Here is a 23,300-nt window from a genome sequence, read left to right on the forward strand (position 1 = left end):
AACAATCAAGCGGCTTATCAATGAGATTGAGGTCGAATGTCTTTAAGTGGCGTCTTAACTGATTTGGCTTCTCCGCTATAATCATTTTTAGACTCAGTAAACAGTGGTCTTTCCTCATTTCCCACTATATTAAAAGTCAAAGGCAAACGGCCCGAAAAAAGCGCATTCTCGGCGGCCGAGGTAGAACCGTAGGTGAGGGCGGTGGTCGTGACGATCCCAAGCCGAAAATGGCACTTCTCGGCCGGACACGTGAGAACCGAAGAAGACAGTGGGTCGCTGCGTGAGTCCAGCTCTGCATGAGTCTCTTCCGTGTGCTCTTGCTTACTTCAAAAATACTGCACGCACTTTGAAAATGAGAGCGCCACTGCCACCCACGGAGTGGATGTGCAAGTACACTTTATTCTAGTACGGCAAAAAAAAATTTAAAAAAATAAAAGCATGTTCCCCGAGGTCACTCGCGCCCCCCCTGGCATCGCTCTGCGCCCCCCTGGGGGGGCGCGCCCCACCATTTGAGAAGTACTGGTCTAGGTGTAGATGTTGTTGTTCAAATCACAATCAACTACTAAAGGACAGTGCTTGCATAAATTGATTGAAAGATTGGAGGTAGTATTTTTTTCAAACTCCCAAAATTTGAATGTGACCTAAATAAAACTGACCGTTTTTTTTTTTTGCTCAAAGATGATCCACAGACAACTATTAAATCCAATGTATTTGCTTTGTAGGAAAAGAATCATTTGCAAAGAAATAGAAGTCATGAATTTATGAATGACGGATTACTCCACAGGTGTTATAAATGAATGAATGAATTGATGGATCACCTTTTAAGTGTTCATATGGTTTATTTACATTCCAACAATCTTACCTGGTCTGCTTAAGCTTTAAGGAAAGTGTTGCAAACAGGCCCTTAAAGGTGCATTAGCATTCATTCATGGCCACACTGACACCTGGAATGTTTCCTTTAATGAATAACATTTTCCATCCTGTCTTCACATTCCTGCCATAGTGTTGTGTACCGGAGGGAAATTGGATGCCTAGGGGTGCGTTTACCTGTCATTCGTTTTCTTTGTGTGTATGTGTGTGCGTTTCATAGCCTCATGTTATACTCTAATAACACACTTGTAAAACAGATGGTGTCAATGTTCTTGTTATTCTAAATGTTTCCTCATCTCGCTTTTGTTCACGGATTCTACTCACAACTTGGCTGGGAACAGAGATATGGGCAGGTTTACAGTGATTAGGTCACTGTATAGTATTATTTCGACTTGTCGCGACTATTTTTACAAAAACTCAACAAAATCTCAGCAAGATTCATTCCCACTAAATGACAGAAACCATGAGCAGAATAATTTTGGCAATTGTTTTCCTGTATAGCAAAAAAGTGACTCTTGAGAACAATATTATGCGCATATCAGCTCTACATCACGCTATTTGTCTACTTAGTGCACAGCACGATTTTGCTTGCAGCAAGGTGGCAGTGGGTAGGGCCATACAGAGCAACTGAAGAGCAGTTATCAATGAGTCTTTTCAGGATGACAATGACCCACAACCTATGGGCAATGCAACAAAGGAATGGGTCACGAAGAAGCACATCTAGGTCATGGGGTGGGTTGCCTGCCCCAAACGTGAATTCTATAGAAATTGTGTTGAGGGAGCTGAAGAGTCAAGTTGCTAAATGACTGCCTTAAAGAGACAGATAACACCTTTTATCATGAGCATGCCAGTAGAATTTAGTTAAATACATTGAAAAAACACAAAATTTAATTTTTCTGATGTGTAATAGTGGGGGGAAAAAAACATGACTAAAAGTCAGTATTTCCCGGAAGTGGCCCTTGTACGTGTTGGCCAACATCTTTAAATGCCAACATTGTTTTAGCTAATCAAATGCGTGTATTCCAGATTGCCCGCCCTTTTTTGTGACATCAGTAATACCAATCGTCTTGTGGACCTGCGTTGGAGTCTGTCAATGTTTGTATCAACGCTCTGATGTGATGTCATTTTTTGGCTGTACACATTATTTTCTTCATGATCAGAGGTCTAAGAAATTTGGCATTTGCATAGTTTAAATATTTGAGCATGTCTAAATGTCTAGGTCACAAATCTCAAATACCATATTGGCCCGAATATAAGACGGTGTTTTTTGCATTGAAATAAGACTGAAAAAGTGTGGGTTGTCTTATATTCGCGGTCTAGAGATTATACCCATTCACGACGCTAGATGGCATCAAATATCATTGGAGAGATGCTCTGTCATGACAGCTCTCAGCTCCTCTCAAGTTTAACCAGTTTGCAGTATTTTATTGCAATGTTTTCCCTTATTCAGATTTGTTAAAAGACTACAGTTAGAGTTAGACTTCACTTTGATGGTTAATGCAGTTATTGCAATTTTTTTGTTCTATCACCATAGATTAGTTTATTTACATTTCAAAAACCAGAAGCCATTCATTTACGAATGTGATTGCACTTTAGTTTATTTATTTAAATGTTCAGATATTAAGATTTGAATGAGGCAAAATAACATGCTTTTTCTCTCAAATATATTGTTATAATCATTTCTTTCAGATGTACTATAATTATTTTCTGTATAAAAAAGAATTCGGTGTTCAAAAAGTCTTTTTTCAAACTTGAGTCTTGAAAAAGAGGGGGTCGTCTTATAATCAGGGCCGTCTTATATTCGGGCCAATACGGTAATCATTATTATGTTTTGATAACCAAGGAGTAGAAATTTTACAAATTTGTGGAATATTTGGTCCTTATCCAAATGATCGACTGACCAACCAACCTCGTGTTGTAGTTGTACTAAACTTCCATAACCTCTACATGAAAACTGTATTTGTTCATACAAAATCCACACTGGACTATAAGCTGCAGGATTCAAAGCAGGGAAAAAAGTACTGATTTTTAGTAGTAAAAAAAAAAAAATAATACAGTACTATGATCTATTCAAACAAAATATGATTGCCTGTAGATTCCTGACTAATTGTAAATGAAAGTGGGGAGGGGAGATTTGGTATGAAGACAATGTTTTGACGGGGCTTTGGCTTTCGATATGGCTACTTTGCGATACATGTTATAAAATGCTAACAAAAGAGAGTATCTGTTTTAACAATGCTCCTTGCTGTCAAATTCTACTTGTCGATGTTGTTTTATTTCATGTTTGTTGTGACCATGCAAACTGTGCCACATTGTCATTGCTCGTGCTAGCAGTTTACTCTCTGACTGCATAACTGGTTGTAAATCAACGCAAAATGTATCTAGCTGAAAATTCACTGTTGACGTAAAGCGGAGATACGATGATGATTCCCTTTTTTGTCAAAGGGCTTTTTAACAATGTGCTTATACTATATGCCCAGTCTTTCCTATCACGCCTCAACATGTTGCAGGTCTGTTGTTTTTCTGTAAATCAACAAGTTGAAAAGACGCTATACATCACTGTCAACCTCACTCGACTGTTTTATTTGCTGTTCATATAGTGATTCTGCAACCTGAGAACCTCAATGTTTTGTTTTGCCATTATAGATTGTGATACTTCCTTTTGCTGATGGTACTTGCGATTTAGTGGTGCAGAGAGAGTATTTACAGAACATGGGTCGAAAGTAATGGTGAAGAAAAGCGATTTTGCACCAAGTTCATTAAAGGAATTACTTTCTGGAATGCAAGCCTATGTCCAAAATTATAGACATTTTTCAAGTGGGCTACACAGAATTTTCAGAGATATTTTTCTGGCATAGTGGAACATTGCCTTCATACAGTCCATTAAACAAAAAGGCGGGCCAGTTATAATAAAAGTGAAATGCGCAGCATGCACTTAAGTTTCTAAGCCAGCTTTATATTTGACTTCGATTTGTAGCCTCACGTCTGTCTGGACAAGACCTGCCATCAAGCCCGCACGGCTGCACGGATGGGAGCTGCTACCCAGCCACAGGAAACCTTTTGATTGGACGTGCTGTGAACCTAAGCGCTACCTCCACCTGTGGGCTAAACGGTCCAGAGCACTACTGCATTGTCAGCCATCTCCAGGTCACTTGCTTAATTATTCTATATCTATTCAGTTAATTATGTTATTTTTGCCTTGACCAATTACACCTTTTAGCATTAGCATTCACCAGCTTTCGCAAATTTTGAAATAATTTCCGAACATTCTTCTATCAGCTATGTTGTCAATGCAGCAAGTAATATAGTAGATGTGGTTGTTCAATTTTCCATAGCTTCATAATTCCCTTTCATCGAGCTCCAATTCACCTTTATTGGTTGTTTGTGTTTTGAATGGTTTTCATGAGTGAAGCTTCCCTGCACCTGCTCAATGTTTCAGCACGTATTACACTACAGACATGAACCACATGAAGCCTTTTTGTCAACTTGCCTTCTTCCCCTTGTAATATTTTGAATGTTGTGAGCAACTGGAAAACAGGTGCATTTTGTAGTAGCATCATCCAGAACGTCATACACCTGCTATTACCATTTAAAGGCTCAATATCTACTAAAATAATCTTCGATCATGATTAATGATATGTCCATCCATTTACTACCTACAAATGTGTTTATCAAACTTCTCATCTTGGCTCAAATAGCTGTAAGCCAATCATATTGCAGGTTGCAGACTCCCATTAAAGCTCTTTCGAGGGGGGTATAGCCAATTTCAGTTCTGTTAACTTTTTTTTTAATTTTTTTTAAGCCTTGCCATATTTTTGACCGGTAATCAGCCCATTCTTACTACCCATACAATATACAAGATAAAATAATTGCAAAGCTCATGGTTGAATAAATGGACCATTACAAAGCGAAAATATAGAGTGATACTGATTTTCCTAACTTCTGAATACTTACAATATGTGAGTGTAGCTCGTGTAGTATCATAACTACATCTGTCGGGATGAACTAGCAATGATCTGGCAGCCCCCCCAGTTAATAAAGGATGGGACCTTTATCAATGTCTTTGACAGCAACTGAGTTAAAGTGTTAATTTCAGCCCAAAATCGGATATGGGTCATCTAAAAGAATGCTAATGGACACCCCCCACCCCAAATTACCTTCTACAATCCAGTAGTTGTCATCTTCACATGTCACCTTCCTCTTTTCCTCTGTGCAGTACTTGTTTATTTATTTTTCCCTCTAAATGATGCTTGACACGTGTTCTATCATGTGCATGCCGTATACATACATCTGTTTGCACAACAAGTACATACTTGCACCATGATGCCTCCAGGTGAACAAGATTGACATGAGACCCTGATTCCAGAGGTTCTCTGCAACTGTAGGGGGCAGGATATGGTGACAAACTGTCACACCATGAAACCAGGTGTCGACCTTTGTGAACAACGACTTTAGGCGCCAGTGTTAGATCGTCCAAGAGTTCATCAGTCATGTGTAGTTGACAAAAGATTTTCCTGAATGTGTTTCTTTTGACATTGAGATCAGATTCCATAGTTGCATCCGGGTAGAGGTGATATGTTACGAGGGCTGCTGTTAATCCAATTATGTCAATGACCCAAAAACCGGCTCCAAAGCCACGGAACAAGGCAAGTGGGATTAATAGAACAGAAGTAAAAAAAAAAAATTAAAAAAAAAAAGAAAGAAAGAAACAAATCTGACAGGAATTTAGGCTCACAGAGCGACCAGTGCAGTGAAACGATTCACGGCATAGACAATGTGTTCTGTGAAAGTATTTCTCCTCATGGAGGCAGCACTTCTTCGCTGACAGTTGAATTCCAAAATGTGCAAATCATTGCATGTAGTCCGTCTTTTAAGTTGATGCATGGTGACACTAAAATCTTACTACTTGTTTCACATAACTTGATATGTAACCTCCTATTTTCTGAACTACTGTTGATAGGTCTGCCCAACAATTTCGAGATTCAGGACTGATATCTCGGCCTGCATCCCCTTCACGTGTGTGATTGTGTTTTTTCTGTGTAACCTTGTTAAGGTATTTAAAGAGATTTAAGGTGTCCTTAAAGTGACTATGACAGAAAAAAAGCATGTTCATTTCATATTTCACGCTGTATTTTATGCTTCTGAATGAAATGGAAAAAGGGGGAAATTTTTGAGAAAGGACGTAGAGTCTTATCCTCCATACACGTCCCATTGTGGCTGGGCCTCCATTTTGAATAAGCATCATAGAAAACAGCTAAACTATATTTTCCAACAAAATTTAAGCGATTTTTGGATTGCTATTATAATTTTCTACTTAACTCCAAAAAAAAAAAGGAAAGTTCATGACTTTGACTGGGGAGCGACAACATTTTAGGCCGAAGGTTCACAGACATTGTTTCCGCGTCCGCATCCACATTGTACTAAAACATGTCTCCTAAAATGAAATGATCTGGTATCGAAGATAAGTTAATGAGGGTTTTGTGGATGCACTTTTTCCTTAAAGCCATTGTGCTTTTCAAATTAACAGTGAATTTACATCAGTGTTTAGTTCCAAGAAAAAGCTTGACCATGCTTGACTAATTGGAAATGAATAAGGACTCAGAGTAGAGAGCAAGAGTGAGAGAAAACAAGAGTGAACCGGAGAGATTTAAAGCCACACACACACCAAGCACCCTATCTACTCTTATTCAAATTCAGTTACAAAACCCACTTCCAATGCTGTTGGAGCATTTTATAATACGTGACTAAAAACAGAATACAATCATGATCAAATCCTTGAGAACTTATATTCATTGAATACACCACAAAGAAATGATATTTAAGGTTCAAACTTGAACTAATGAATGTCATTTTTTAAATTCTCTCATTTTGAATGAAATGCCATTAAAAACAAAAGTACAGACAAGCACAACATAAGAATTAGAAAGTTGAAGAACTCTAAGATAATTTTAAAAAATACCTGTTTGGGAACCTTCCACAGGTGAACAGGGTAATTGAAAACTGATGGGTGTGAAGTGATTGGGTATCAAAGGTGCACCCTCTAAGGCACAGTTGTTCACAGGATTGGGCGAGGTTCACCACTTTGTGAGCAACTACTTGAATGAAGAGAAAAAGTTTATGAACTTTTCTCAATATACAATTGTTGAGAATTTTAGGGTTTCATCATTTACTGTCAATAAGGCAATACCACATTAAAAGGATCTAGGCTCCAAACACTTCAGGGAAACCATTGTCTGTTAATATTTCATCGCTACATACAAATGCAAGTTAAAACTTGATCTTGCAATGCTAAAGCTGTATATCAACAACAATCATAAACTCCCCCGGGTCCCCCTGGCCTGAACTCTACTCATCAGATGGACTGACACAAACTGGAAAAGTGTATGGTGGTCTCACCGGGCCATATTTCAAATTGTATTGCGACTTCATGAATGTCGTATCTTCCGGGCTAAAGAGACAAATAGCCATCCGAATTGTTTTCAGCGCAAAGTTCAAAAGCCAAGATTCCTTTTCCCATGAAGAATGACTCATCTGGGCCTTAAGGGTTCATTTACAGTACAATTGACAAAAGCACTACTTATTTGGCTGCTCCTTTAAACAACTGTTTTATGAAAACTAAGTCGAACGGGTCTCAAAGAGGAAGTCCTTGTGCATGATTGTAAATGCTAAAAACGCTGTATAAAATTTAGTAATGCACCAATTCCATTTCTTGGCTCCCTATACCGATACCCGGCTGCGTGGTATCAGCCGATGCCGATACTATACTGATACCACATTTTTGAAAAATATCCAAAATATATATATTTTTATACTAAATTACTGCATACTTACTTGAATGTAAAGTATTTGTTTTAATGGCTTGGTCAGACACTGCTTAAAATATTTGTGAAGCAGGGAGAAAAAAAGACTAATACAAACGGAGTGAATCAAGTCCCAGCTTTTTTTAACCTGGTATATTTGACAATAAATGAGTAAACTCTTCTCAAACTTTAAAATTTAAATTGCTCTCAAAGTCCAAAATGTTCTTCTATTAACTTTAGCTGAGCTCAAGTGCTAATCACTTACAGTCAGTGTTGTCACAGATTACTTAAAAGAGTAATTTCATTACTGTTTACTGATTACACCTCAAAAAAGTAATCTAGTTACTTTACTGATTATTTTATTATCAAAGTAACTAAGTTACTTTAACCAGTTTTTCTCCTTTTGCTTTGAATTTTTCACATAAGGCTTAATCTTTGAGTTAGCGGGGGTTTAATTAGTTGATGGAGTTGATTTCAACCACCATTGACTCGCGCTAGCTTAGCCATTCTGGAGCAGTGAAACTAACAAATAACTGACAAACTGCACGGAATTTGTTTAAATCAACTCCAATGACAAAATAAACCCCAGCTAACTCCAAGATAAAGCCTAATGTCAAAAATTCTGAACTTCCCATTTAAAATAAAGACCTAGCTGTTAAAATATTGTCTATAAAAGTTGTAAAGAAATAAAACAACAAAAATTAATTAAATGAACAAGAATCCTACAACGTATTTAATTATGGGTCAAAGTCATTTTTCGAGGCAGATCATGTGACTAGCACCTTAGAGACTTAGATCTTTTGCTTTGCTTAGCTAAAACTACACTTGTGGAGACAAGATGGATATTTAGAATTTCTGTAATTTCTGCTTTCAAACGCAACCAACAACAACGAAGCTTGAACAGTTTTATATACTGTATACGTATACTGTATATATACAGTATTGGCCAAACGTTTGGCAACACCTTAAAGGTGGATACTTTAAAGAATGTAGAATATAAAACCTGTTTTCAGTTATTTCACTTTTTTTTGCCATTCCACATGTTCGTTTATAGTTTTGATGTATTCAGAGAGGATTTACAATAGTAGTGAAAATATATAAAACGCAAAAATGATGATCAACATGCTTTGCCCCCAGTCCCACAAAAGAAAAACTCCGCCTATGGTTACAAACACTAACAATAAAATGTGCATAAAGGCTGGTTACAAACTGTAGAAGTGCTGGCTGTCTTTGTGCCTGTAGGCTTTGTTTCGAGTTTTGTCACGTTGTGCTGTAATTCCAAGTGCTTCCTTGTTGAATTGGATGTAGAGTTTTTAGCGGCCGACAGTCTTTTTCAGCCAGCGCAAAGTTTGCAACGCACGGAGATATTTTTGTCATCTTTACTGGACAGAAATGTGAAGTAATGGCTTTATTTCCAGTAAGCAGAGGCAGCCATTTGCGGTATATATCCTTCCTTTCACTGTTAGCATTCTGGCGGTGAGGCTATGTTGTTGACCGCCGTGGCAGACAGCGCTCAAACAGCATGGTAATACACGTGACCCGTTTTTTTTTTCCCCGATGAGAAAACGTGAGATGTGATGTCACTCCCAAACTCAAGAGCAATATTTTCTATTCAAATGCTCTTCGTACATGACTACAGTATTCTTCATTCTACATACATTAGGCAAAACAAAATAGTAACGCACAGGCACTAAGGAAACTAACTTTAATCGGATTACTGGCTTGGAAAAATGAACGCGTTAGATTGCTCGTTACTGAAAGAAAGTAATCAGATTACAATAACGCGTTACTTAGTAACTTGTTCCTGACAACACTGCTTACAGTGGTATGAAAAAGTACTTGAACCTTTTGGAATTGCTCACATTTTCTGCATAAAATTACAATTCATTCATCAGCGCCATTCGTAATTGCCAGCCTTCTTGAGAAAAGTGACATGTGCTTCTTTTTTATGGCAGCTGGCGCCCATTTTGAGTAGAGTGGGAATTGGAAACTAAATCTCGAGAATACATCAAACGCAGCATCGGCGTGTTTTTTCATATTACTCTCCAATACCGATTTTAGTGCTGTATTGGTACCCATACATACTATGTAATCTCAACACAACACCAATACATTTCCTATTTTGAGTATTTCGAGTTCAAAACAGTAGGTGCACTAATTTACTCAGTGAAGTTGAACGACTTTAAATATCATTTGGACCTTAATGTCGACAACGCATTAAGCAAACTCATTGAAAGCACAGATAGCATAACAGTTTCTAATGCCAATATGCCATAAGCTACTGGAACGTGGAACAGTACACTATCTTTCGTGCAAAGCCAGTATTGTTGGACACAGGCCACACCTATTGCACATGCAGAGAAATTCCATGAAATGTAGTATCTTTACCGGCCATGTTATAATCTTTATCACTCATGACAACAACCTAATTAAGACACTCGAGCCTGAATTCCATTGCTTCTCTGTGCCAGCCTCATCAACTCAGTTCCCCTCTCCATGGCCCCCCTCTCCAAACGCATCCCTTAACTGCCTATTGCACCATGGTCTCTGCAGGCTCATTCTTTCTCCCCTACTGTTGAGAACCACCAGTTCCACTTGCACTTCAATTTATGGTCTCCAGTCTAGCACTTCTCTTTATTGTAACATTTGCAAAACACACACACAGTTTCATTCAGGCCACATATCCGTGTGTCTTTCTCATGGCTTTTGTACTTCCCTTTTATTGTTTGCTACATTTAGTGGAATGTGTATAGACTGAATTTATATGGCTTTGTAAATCCAAATTAATTTAAGTTTTTGTAGTGTATGTGTGTCATAGTGTGATATAAAATCTACCGTACAATTTAGCCTTTTGTAATTGAAACTGTTTAGATTTACCCCATGGAACACAATCAAATATAAGAAAATCTGTCTTTTTTTAAGACCATTTACTCTGCAAGGCTTTGGCTATACAAAACTTTTATAAATGATGTCATCAGGGTGTTAAAAGAGCAAATTTCGATGCTAAGTGTCACACAGTTATTCTAAAAAATAAGCCTGTCACCGTTTTCTGGAGTTTTGTTCCATTCTTACTTCCTTTAGCTGACAACAAATAAAAATAATTTATTATAAATTCACGAGTAAGGTTTTCTCACCTTAACAGGAGTCAGACAAATGTTTCGAGTGCAACTCCCAGCATCCGTATCACCCGTATCAACACAGAAACAGCCATCGCATCGAGAACGTAATCTACCTCATGGACAGCAACGGCGACAACACATGGTGGCAGTCAGCTAACGGTGTGTAGGCTACACTTTGACAGTTGCACTTTTTCACTTTGTCCGAAGTGCGGTACTTATTATAAGCCCTTAACGAGAACATTTAAAGATTTGACTCATTCTAACAGTTGTTTCCTCCACAGGAGAGGAGAATGTCAGCATTCGACTAAACCTGGAGGCAGAATTCCACTTCACACATCTCATTATGAAGTTCAAGGTACATACTCTTGCGTGCAAGAGTTTGTTTTACGGGCTGTTTTATGCCTCAGTACTAACAAACCCCTCTCACTTCCTGTGCACACTAGTACATCAAATAGTATGTTTACTTTTTGTACTTTTTATTTTATTTTTTTGGGGGTACACATACATATATAGTTAGGCTGTATCTCAATTTTCCTTTGTTGTCTTTTTGCTTTTTCCAAGACTTCTTTGGGCTTCTGATTGATCATAGAGGCTACAATAGTCTATTAGTGCTAATTGTGCTTTGGCATCCTAGACCAAAATGCATTTTATGTGGCCTTTGCAATAGAATCTCTTTTTTTTTCTCCTTCCTTTTTTTTTCTTATTAAACGACAAAGTGAAAGGTTATGAAATATAGTATTTGGAGGTAAAAGTAAGTTGAGATAGGCTCCCTAGTGCTGAGATAAAAATTGCTGTCTTGAAAATGTATGAATGCTATACTGTGTAAAATTACATTTTCAAGATCAATATTAGGTAGCCTGCAGATTATTAAATATCATTTTAGATATTAAATTATGTATACTGTACAGTATGAAGGGCTATAAGGGAGAGGTGGGTAGTGATGTGTTACATTTACTTGAGTAACTTTTTGAGGAAAATGTACTTCTCAGAGTAGTTTTACCACGCCATACTTTTTGCTTTTACTTTAGTAGATTTGTGAAGAAGAAAAAAAGCTACTCTTCCTCCGGGACTTTGGGCTACAGTAGTCGTTACATTTTTCCTTTTTATTCTACATATAGTATTAATTTTGCCTGGGTTGTTTTTGCCAGCGATGCCAACAGTGACTCTACCAGTTTCACCAATGAGACGTCGCAACAATAATCACATGACTCCATTATATTAATCTGACTCAAGCTTGCCGTTCTATCATCACGCCGACCTGTTCAATCAAGTAGCGTCTCTAAAGCACCGTAAAATATTAAGTACTTGACATAGAGCGCTGTCCTCAACATGACTTGAAAGCGCAGATTTTAACCTCTCTCCCAGTTTTTATTTGGCAGCTATTGACCACGGAAAACCAGAGATATTAATTGCAAAATAGGAAATGTGAGGGAACTATACAGTAATCAACTATTCTGTCGATTTTTTTTTTCTCTCCCCGGAATTCAATTTTTTTTTTTTGTATTTCTTTGGCTTAATGTGGCTATGTAATAGGTTATGGTACAATATAATAATAACCCTTCATGTAGATAACTGCTGAGAAAAAAAATACCATTGTTAAAAAAAAAAAAAAGAAATCAAACGGTGTAAATCGTTACTCACGACCTGAGTATTCTTTTTACCAAATCCTTTTTTTACTTGTATTTTAGTACATTTTTTCGGATGACTAGTTTTACTTGGATCATATTATTTTGAAGTAATGCTACCCTTACTTGAGTAAAATGTTTGCCTACTCTACCCACCTCTGCTATGTAGTTGATAAGTGCAGTGATAAAATTTTTGTAAAGCAATAACTTAAGTTTTATTTTTTTCCACGTTTCCGCCCTCAGACATTCCGCCCTGCAGCTATGATTATTGAGCGTTCAGCTGATTTTGGACGTACATGGCGTCCTTACCGCTACTTTGCCTCCAACTGCACCAAAACTTTTCTGGGCATCCCTTCTAATGGCTTGCACCACATTAACGACGTTATCTGTGAGGAACGCTACTCAGACATCGAGCCTTCTACCAATGGAGAGGTGAGCTTTGGAGGGTCTCTTCTTTGCAGTGAAATGCTGTATGTGTGATAAGATGAAAAAATAAACTAAAGGAATGATGGCATCTCTGAGAGGATTTTCAACAAGATACTGCCAAAACACAAAAGCACCTGTCAGAACTACCACGCTGAGCTTCATTGGATTTGTGTATGAGTACTTCACAGTGTACACATACATACAGTGTATCACAAAAGTGAGTACACCATTCGCATTTCTGCAGATATTTAAGTATATCTTTTCATGGGACAACACTGACAAAATGACACTTTGACACAATGAAAAGTAGTCTGTGTGCAGCTTCTATAATAGAGTTAATTTATTTTCCCCTCAAAATAACTCAAAATATAGCCATTAATATCTAAACCCCTGGCAACAAAAGTGAGTACACCGCATAGAAACTACGTACATCCCTAAATGTCCAAATTGAGTACTGCTTGTCATTTTCCTGCCAAAATGTCATGTGACTCATTACAGGAGTGCTGTCAGCATTGCTGCAGAGATTGAAGAGGTGGGGGGGTCAGCCTGTTAGTGCTCAGACCATACGGCGCACTCTACATCAAATTGGTGTGCATGGCTGTCACCCCAGGAGGAAACCTCTTCTGAAGACGGTACACAAGAAAGCCCGCCAGTCTCATCAGACCCTAGGACATGGTTCCAGTGATCCATGTGCTTTGTTGACATGTCTTCAGCAAACTGTTTGCTGGCTTTCTTGTGTACCGTCTTCAGAAGAGGCTTCCTGGCTATATTTTGAGTTATTTTGAGGGGAAAATAAAGGGGGATAGAGGGGGAAATAAATTGACTCTATTATATAAGCTGCACACCGACTACTTTTCATTGAGTCAAACTGTTATTTTGTCAGTGTTGTCCCATGAAAAGATATACTTAAATATCTGCAGAAATGCACGGGGTGACTTACTTTTGTGATACACTGTATATGAGGTTCTGGGCACATATTCAGTCACCTATTTGCATATTTTCGCCACCTTTTTAAAACAAAATATGTTTTATTCATTTATTCTCTTGAATACCAGTTGTTTTTCCCCCCTTTTTCTTTCAGATTTGATATTTTGTTTTTCAATGCAGTTTTAATCGGCGCCAATTATTCACAGATTTTACACTATTTGCGGGTTAGCCCGGTTCTGAACTCCGACAGGATCTTCTGGTATTTCACAATTAATTGATCTCTTTCTTAGTTTTGTTTTTCATTTTTTTCCAAGGTAATTTACAAAGTGTTGGATCCTGCTATTCACGTGAAAGACCCTTACAGCCTGGACATTCAAGGTATCTAAACAAGAACTACGAAACATGTTAAAATGGAAGTACTGCATTCATATGAACCAAGATGCTTTTATTGGCTATCTAAAATGTTTACCTTTATTGTTTCTTTATCCGAATATTAAGTTATTGACTTAAAGTTTACAACAGATCGAAATACCTTTGTCATTAGAAAAGGATTGAGATGAATTATCAACAAATTATAAATTGATTTACAAGCTGTGTCTTGTAAGATTTAAGAGGTTCCACTGTATTTAGCTGTACGGTACTGCTTGTCATCATGAGTACAGCTTAGGCTTTGTATGCCACACATACCATTGACATATTGCAGGTATTCCTACCCCAAGAGTCCCTTAGCATGCTATTTGGCTCTCTTTTACTGCATGTACATTTGTGACGTATATCGTCTAAAAAGAAGACCTTTTATGTATCACGAGCTCTATCTACACCATGAAATTTGTAATATGTCTGTAACCATGAAACCTTCTTTGTAACATTCTTAGTGTTGACACAACATGGTTTTATTCTGTTGATTTCATTTTAACTCTAAACGAATTATCCTTCACCTTCTTTAGAGCTCCTGCGAATCACCAACCTGCGTATTAACTTCACAAAATTAAACACTCTGGGAGATGACCTTCTAGACAGGCGCTCTGATGTCCTCCAAAAATATTACTACTCCATCTATGAGCTGGTGGTCAGAGGGAGCTGCTTCTGTTATGGACACGCCTCAGAGTGCGCTCCGGTGCCAGGCATTGATACAAGAGAAAACGGAATGGTGGGATTATAAATTTTCTTTTGATATCCTTACCAAGATTAGTTTTTGTTATCATAGTTACCAACAATTTTATGTTGCAATGGTCGGAAGTTTTACAATTCAATCCACTAGCACTAGGGCATAGTGGAGCAGTGACCCATCAGATTCAGCAGATGTAGCTCCAGGGAAAAACCTTGTGTGTAGGAGTTGGTACTACCTTTTCAATGCAATTCACTTTTGTCAATCCAATGCGTCTTTCGCCTTAGCTGAGGTCTGTGCCCTCATTTCAGTTTTTGGGGGATACATTTTGGAATTTTTTTGCATTGTAGAGATAAGGACAATGTTGTCAATTGCTACCTGTTTATTACATTCATTTTACCTGGTTATGATGGTCCTTACTGTCTGCTTTATGGGCAGATCCATGGTCGCTGTGTTTGCAAACATAACACAGAGGGCTTAAACTGTGAGCGCTGCCAAGATTTCCACCACGACCTGCCGTGGAGACCGGCTGAGGCAGAAAACCCACACACCTGCAGAGGTAGGAACAAACAACAACCAGATACAGATTTCATTTCAATGTAATGAAATAGACTTTTATGAAGTAATTATTAGCTAAAAAGGCAGATCTATGGACAGGCATGTAAATCTCTCACCTTTCGGCAAAATTCGCCGTTTTGAAGTCAAAAAGGTTGACCTACGTGAATTGTGTAGATCTGAAGAGAAAATTTTAAAGAGGGGGAGGGCGATTTTTTTTTAATGTTGGACGTTTGGTATGCAAGTGGGGAAAGCGGCACAAAGCCAAAAAAGTGCACCACGGTGGCAAAAACATTGACTTATTTCAACGAAACAAAGGAGCCTACACTGTTGTGTCCTGTCTCTTCAATGCCAAGCTTGGCTGCACATCGGCCATGAATGAACACCTAAAGCGCGGTCACCCAGTTGTAATTTTGGAAGACGACAGGAGAGAATTACAAGCTGGCAAATTGTAAGTCCATCCAACTCGCTAACGACATGTTTTATTGAAGTTGCTAGTCCTGTCGCGATATGCAATAAGTCCATTTGTCGCACGGTAAACAAAAATGAGGGCGGTAATTTTCACGGCTGTGTCTTATCGTCGCATACATGCGTGCATACGTACATTTGTGCGTGCGCGTACACGTGTGTGTTGATGGCATATGAGACTCTAGTTCCTTACACTGATGTTTATTGGTCATCAACACACCGTAGAATTAAAGTTCATACATACAAAATAAGGAAACACATCTATATTAAGCACCGTAAACGTTAGCATTGCTACATTGAGGCTAATGGGGGAAAAAAGACAACCTACTTTACCCCGCTATAAAACATTGGCAGTCTTCTCAAAAACGCAAACTTGTGGTTAAAAGGTGACAATTCAAACTTGAAAAATCGCTGGTTAACAGCATTTGCAAACGAAAAAAAATGAAAAAAATTTATTACTGACACGTTTTTTTTTTTTTTTTTTTTTTTTTTTTTTTTTTTGCGTAGTGTAAAGCTTACTGTTAGCGGTTTAGCAAACATACTGTACCTCCGGTGAACATTTCAAACTAATAGCACGTCATGTTTGTCATATAAATAACGATTTCTGGAGTTAATACCACATACTTCAGAATTCAGATTCTACACTAAGAATAGCTTTAAAATAACACTCTTTATGAAAAATCTGATTGTCAATGATTATAATACATGGTAGTATACTATAATATTAATGCTAGATATTTTTTTAAGAATTGTTTTGAATCATGTTGGAAAGGCAAAGTCAGTGCTCTGAATCTGTTTACATTCCATTCTTTTTCACTAGTTAATGCTATCAGCATTTGACCTCATTGTTTATTTGTGATTTATTGTTGTTATTTACGTGTTTATTTGTACTTTAATAAAGAATTTAAGTGTTCCAAAATGTTTTTGTGAATTAATAAGAGTCATCAAAAATTTAATTGCTAAATTTGTTAAAAATGGGGAGAAAAAAATATTAGAAGATTAGTCGACTAGTCGTAAAAATAGTCGGCTGACTAATTGGGAGAAAATTTGTAGTTTGGGACAGCCCTAGTTGTGTACAGTGTACCGGAACATATTTCCTGCACACCCTTCGCACTTTTTTAACCCCTGACCCATTTTCATGCCTGTATATATGTTGTAGCGGGCCAAATTATATCAAGATGTTTCAGATGCAGATCTGATTTTGGCACCATAATGCATTTAATGATGTGACTGACTGTCAAGTTTATTTAAATCTTCATAGACATGTGTGTTTCCCAATTAACAATTTTATGGTTGTCTTCAAATTTCTTTGCTACCACTCATTCTCCTGTATGGTGGCATAACTCAATAATATGTTTTAACCCTGAAATGTATTTTTGAAGGTATTATTGAATGTGATTTTACATCAAGGATTCATTCATTAAATCCTTTTCCTCAAGCATTTATAAGCGTTAAAAATTTTTACTTTGAGGAAATGGGGATTTTTCTGTTTCACTGACAATTACAACATTTTAATTTTGGGATTCAAATGCTTCTGGGTGCAAATTTATGTTTTGTGTGTGTGTGAGTAACAGTGGTGTGTTATATGCTGTTTACTACAGAGTGTAACTGCAATGGCCACTCAAACCAGTGTCACTTTGACATGGCCGTGTATTTGGCCACGGGCAACATCAGCGGAGGAGTGTGTGATAACTGTCTGCACAACACCATGGGACGCAACTGTGAGATCTGCAAACCTTTCTACTATCAGGACCCGAACAGGGACATTAGAGACCCACAGGTTTGTGTTGGTGAGTCAAGCATTGAAATTATCAAAAGTCAAGTTGCTATTAATATTCTGGTATGGAGACTTGTTGTAAACCTTCATCAAAATGTAACAAACAAGCAATAGCTCTTTGTCAGTGTCAATATTCTACGCATTAATTCAATTAGCATTGTAAGTAATGTGTGTACAGAAACTTCTCCATCATTTTCATTTTTCTACGGTTTGTGTCACTCCCAGCCTGTGACTGTGACCCTGTGGGCTCAATGGAGGGAGGGGTTTGTGACAGTCACACCGATCCAGACATGGGAATGATCAGTGGACAGTGTCGCTGCAAAGCCAACGTCAAAGGATTGCGCTGTGACGATTGCAAGGAGGGCTACTTTGGACTCAGCCAGAATGACCCACTGGGCTGTCAACGTGTGTACACACATGACTTTTTTCAGTTTAAGAGCATGTCATAACTGTGTGGTTTTTGGGGTGTTTGTGCCATCAGCTTGCAACTGTGATCCTCGTGGCATAATAATGATGGGAGCCCCATGTGACCAGATTAGCGGCGACTGCTCTTGTAAAAGATATGTCACCGGTCGCTTCTGCAACCAGTGTCTGGTTAGTACTACAGTAGTCATTCACATTTAACTCATTGGCTGCCAGTAATGGAAATGGATGCCCAGTCCATTTTGTCTGGGAGAGCTGATAGCAATCATTCACTGGAATGGACGTCCTTTGCCCCCATTGGCAGTGAATTAGTTCAGCTCTGGCTGTGTATACCATACCGATATTACTTTGTCATATGTACAGGGCTGTCAACAGACTTGCAGGGGCCCGGGGACAAGAGACCATTATAGGGCACCCCCACCCCACCCCTGCCACCGGCTTGTCACGACATTATACGCAGTACTTTTAACGCTTTGCAAGCAATGACAGTGTAAATTTTCAAATTATTTAATTCGAGATGGACACTTAAATTTTAACAGACCGTAATATGAAGTGAAACAATATAAACAAACAATTTTGATCTATTGTCCCATGTAGGCTACCATACAATACAACTGAGAGTGCTATGCCTGCCTGCTAAGCAAAAAAAACAGTATAACTAAACATCCTGTGCCTGCCCCCTCCACATTCCTGGGGTTATCACGTCCTCAAACAGTGATGTGCCTAGATAGCAAGCTGACGCTAGGAGCATAGCTAGGTTGTTAAGCCTGCCCTGTGATATGGTGGCGTGTAGGTAGTTTTTTATTATTTTAATTTTACTGAAGAATCGCTCTCTTCCAGCTACAGTCACTATATCAGCTAGCGGAGGGAAAACAGCCAACCAGTGTACTTCCTCTAGCTCTCTGATTGGTTGGCTTCGTGACATGTTAGTAGCGTGTGCTAAGCTGAGCGTGCAGAGAAAAAAACTGACCAGCGCAGGAGTAGAGAAATTTAGCGAAAGCAGGAGGTATGCTCATTAAATCCATTTTTGCTCTCTCATAATAGAGTCAGCACAGGTGTGCAGAAATTGAGCGAGAGCAGGAGGGGTGTTTTCTGTACTCAAAATCCATTATTGCTTGCTCAGAATAGAGGATGCACTCAAAATCCATTATTGCTCGCTCAGAATAGAGGCAGCGATATAACATCATATGGCAAAGACAAGAAAATACGTAGCAGTGTGCTATGTGTGTTTACGTGTGTTACCGTGTGCCTCGTATTAGCGTTTGCTATAATGCACAGTGGGTTGTAAATCCATGATAAATCCAGCCGCCGAACCAGAGTCTGTTCTGAGTCATATGTCCCTGATCTCCCATCCACTTCTCTCTCCACGGCTCAGCGCGAGTAGCATGTCTTGTCATACCACAGCTCAATAGGCTACTACGTACGTAGTGTAGCCTCAAGTATGCCAGAGCAGGGTCAAACCAGTCTCTGCTAAGACAGGGGGGCGTTATACAAAAAAAAGGGGAAAAAAATATTTGAAATATTTAATATGTTAAAGTTTTTGAGTATATATGGAGTAGAACATAATATTTAATCAGATAATGATTTAAATAAAAAATATGTGAATGTAAAAATGTAAAGTAAAATACATTAATGGTCATTCAGGGACCCCTATGGTCCTGAAGCCCAGGACCACATACCTGCCACCCCCCCTGCAACTTTCATGAAATTATAAGTAATAATAATTGACCACAGCTTCCTGTCTCTCCATTAGTCTCCCTCTCTGTGCACCAGCAGCAACATACTCGTAACAACTTAGCTTAGCTTACTTCTACAGCACTTTTGAATAGGCTTGCCACCCGTCCTTTGAAATAAGGAATCGTTCCGAATTGGGAATATGCGTTCCGTATTGAACCAATACGGAATAGATACATTTCTATGCATTTTAGGAGTTTGGGGATATCCCTTTTTTTCATCGCCTGTACGGCTGTAGGCGGGAGGGGGGAGTGAGTCCCTTATTTCTTTTTCTGAAATGTGGCAACCCTACTTTGGTAACAGGTCATAAAAGTACACGAACTGAACTGACCAGGGATTGTTGCTCCGGTCCAGCCCCCTTCCTTATGGATAGCAGTAGAGCTGTTGCGGCCTCAAACTCTTTGTGTTCGTTCAAATGTTTCGTCTTCAAATGTTTTATCAGGTTCGAGGTAGTGAAACTGGCCAATTTAACTCCACCTCTCGAAACTTTCAGGCCGCAAATCTTGCATCCAGTTATTGTACTCGACGGAGGTTATAAACTGAAATATCTCGTAGTCTGTTTTTCCTAAATCTGAAAAAGCTGCCCTGTGATTGGTTAAGAGCGGCTATTGGCCCGCTCTCATTGGTCTGGAGCAGGCCAATAGCGAAAGCTGCTTAACATGCAAAGTGATCACGTGTCATCACACAACACAGAGACAGAGTAGTGAGCGTCAGGAGTAAAAAAGGTTGCGGTAAAATCTTATAATACTGGACCTGTAAATGGTATCGGCGCCCTCTTCGTTGGTACTTGCCGATACCAATACAACCATTTTGGGCCGGATCGGTCCCCCCTGCCGACACTGGTATCGATATAAATGCATATTTAATATCCACATGTCTGATAGTTTCCTTGAAGTTCTGAAATTACAATTGACTCTTTTCTGATTTTAAAATTTAATGTAGATACACATTAATACTGTTAGTGTGCTTGTCTTTCCAGCCTGAATTCTGGGGTCTCAGTAATGACCTTGCCGGTTGTAGACAATGTGACTGTGACTTTGGAGGAGCCATCAATAATAGGTATACATCCTTCAAATGATATGTCTTTTATCAAATAGAAATTCCTCAAATAGCATCTAGAGTAATCTGGTTCCTGGTTGAGATATTATGCAGTCTCTGTGGGATTTGTAAGAACATAAATACAGTGAGATTGTATGAGTTATAGGTGTTGGCATTACTAAATGTGTTTTTGTTGAAGGTGCATGATGGAGAATGGACAGTGTGACTGCAGGAGCCATCTAATTGGTCGACAGTGCTCTGAGGTGCAGCCTGGCTATTTCTGCGCCCCACTGGACTTCTACAAATATGAGGCCGAAGGAGCCACAGGACACTCGCCCATTGACGCCGCTTTACCTGTAAGCAAAGTGACTTTTTAAATTTAATTCCAACTAACTTGTGTTCATTACGAATCAATATGATTTCTTAATTGCTTCTTCAAATTGGCCTTATGAGGGTATGGATCACCATTCAAATCTAGTAGACTAAAGATGGTCCAAGCTTTTGATAGTATAATTTTGCAAATCAGAGAAAATGTTAATTCCTGCATGATGTTATGACCACAACAGATCATTTGTTTTGACTTAAACAAGGTTGGTATTGACAGAAATTACACTACATGTCCAGTAGATGCCTGGCGGCCCGCCAGGCTAGTAAAGCACTGGGGGGAACCCTGGATTGATTTCAATAGAAAAAGCTGTGAGTTACAACGGGTTACAGGGGCAAATTCATTGCAATCAATGTTAACACTGGGATTAGACAAACATAGAAACACATTATTTATTCTGGAAGAGGCCAGATTCCAAACTGAACAAATCCAATGCCATATTTATTTTTTTCTATTTCTGTTGCCATTAAAGATATCCCACTAGTGTGTTTTGATGGCGAAAAAATGTATTGCTAAACAATGAACTATAAATGCAGTTTTTTTTTTCTTTTGCTATTGAAAAAAAAAAAAAAAGTCAAAGAATATGCAAAATGGAGTCACAAATCCTCCCTTGATGCCCGCTGAACTCCTATGAGATTTGTTGACTCAGTTGTCTTGGATAATTTAAAAAGTCAGGTCTCAGCTCATAATAACTGTATCTTCTACTGTAAATACACTACCTTCTACTGTGCCTATAATATGACCTTCTTCCCTTCCATTAAACCAGTCTGCTTCCGCTCCCCTTGTTTATCCACCCACTCATTCCACTCTTTCCACTTCCAAGTTCAACCCTGTGGGCAAGCTGAGACAGACCCTTTTCTCCACACTCTCACAACATTCCCTGGAATGTGGCAATGGGCAAGTGCTGACTTCAAAATTGTCAAAAAGGCTGCGGTGCAGGACACAAAATATGAGGGGAAGTGCCTCTTGGCCTTATCTTCCGGCGGATGCTTGCGGATTATCATTGAGTGTTCTCAGCATACAAGGAGCTGTTTTCAGTTCTTCGAACAATGGACAAAAACAGATGATAGAGACAAGGGCGTGGGTTTGGTCTCAACATTGGTAGGGACGATATAACAGCATCACCTGCATGAACACTTTTTTGCTGGGGACGCGACATTAATAAGACCAAACAGATTGGGTGAACGGGAGTCAGGGCTACAATTCTCACAAATGTGAACGTAATTAATTGATATATGCAAAATAAATCTGTATTGATCTATACTAACTTTCATATGTAATGGTTCAGGTGATACACCGTTCGATTCATACCTTTGTTTTAAAAAATTACTAAATAAACAGTTTGAAAACTTCCACAGTAAATGTCTGGATTTTAAATTGCAATATTTTAACATAAATTATATTAACATACACAATAAATACAAACTTGTTAATAATATCTTAACTATCTGGGAATGCAAAAAGTAAATATTTGTCTTAATACCACTCAGCATTGCCCTTCCAAATAAATAAATTAAATATAACTGAAAAACTTTTTAGTCAGGGAATAACAAAAATAAATAAAAATGAAGCCTTCCTTCAGGTGAAACACTTCTGCTTTTGTTCACAAGCACATCCAAACTGAAAATGAAAGCTCCTTTGAGCTACTTTAAGACCGCATAAATAAAATAAAAATGCAAATAGGGAAAAAAAAGGGGGGGGCTCATTTAACTACATTTCTCACAGTTTAATTAACATTAAAGGTTCAAATTAACATTTAACATTAAAATTAACAGTAGAAAACACATACGGGACCATACCTCTCTCTAGGCAGCTTTCTACTCAAGTTTTCCAGGTTAGCAAATTCACACAGTTTAAAGTTATGCTAAGTCTGATGTAGGTCGGACTTTCAGTAGCAAAATTAGTGGCGTGTTCCACACCTTCGCAACATTGACGCCTTTTTACATTACTTACAGTGGCTACTGCTGCCCGAAAAAAAACAACGTATAATATCCCTCCTCTTCAAAGGGGGCAGAGGAGGTGGCATGTTGTTGACATGTTGTATT

General features: G+C 38.5%; 1 protein-coding gene across 3 annotated transcripts in view; it reads left to right on the forward strand.

Moving 5' to 3' along the window:
• Positions 1-23,300, forward strand: part of lamb2l (laminin, beta 2-like) — an 82,743-nt gene that overhangs the window by 36,968 nt on the left and 22,475 nt on the right. For all 3 annotated transcript variants that reach the window (XM_057820059.1, XM_057820065.1, XM_057820073.1), the window contains exons 3-14: positions 3,848-4,017; positions 10,813-10,948; positions 11,071-11,144; positions 12,658-12,846; positions 14,082-14,145; positions 14,715-14,917; positions 15,314-15,434; positions 17,500-17,688; positions 17,901-18,080; positions 18,157-18,269; positions 20,812-20,891; positions 21,070-21,226. In XM_057820059.1, the coding sequence (XP_057676042.1) occupies positions 3,848-4,017; positions 10,813-10,948; positions 11,071-11,144; positions 12,658-12,846; positions 14,082-14,145; positions 14,715-14,917; positions 15,314-15,434; positions 17,500-17,688; positions 17,901-18,080; positions 18,157-18,269; positions 20,812-20,891; positions 21,070-21,226 (1,676 nt within the window). The remainder of the gene's footprint in view (positions 1-3,847; positions 4,018-10,812; positions 10,949-11,070; positions 11,145-12,657; positions 12,847-14,081; positions 14,146-14,714; positions 14,918-15,313; positions 15,435-17,499; positions 17,689-17,900; positions 18,081-18,156; positions 18,270-20,811; positions 20,892-21,069; positions 21,227-23,300) is intronic.

The sequence above is a fragment of the Corythoichthys intestinalis genome, chromosome 2, assembly GCF_030265065.1.
Source record: "Corythoichthys intestinalis isolate RoL2023-P3 chromosome 2, ASM3026506v1, whole genome shotgun sequence".
NCBI classification, from domain to species: domain Eukaryota; kingdom Metazoa; phylum Chordata; class Actinopteri; order Syngnathiformes; family Syngnathidae; genus Corythoichthys; species Corythoichthys intestinalis.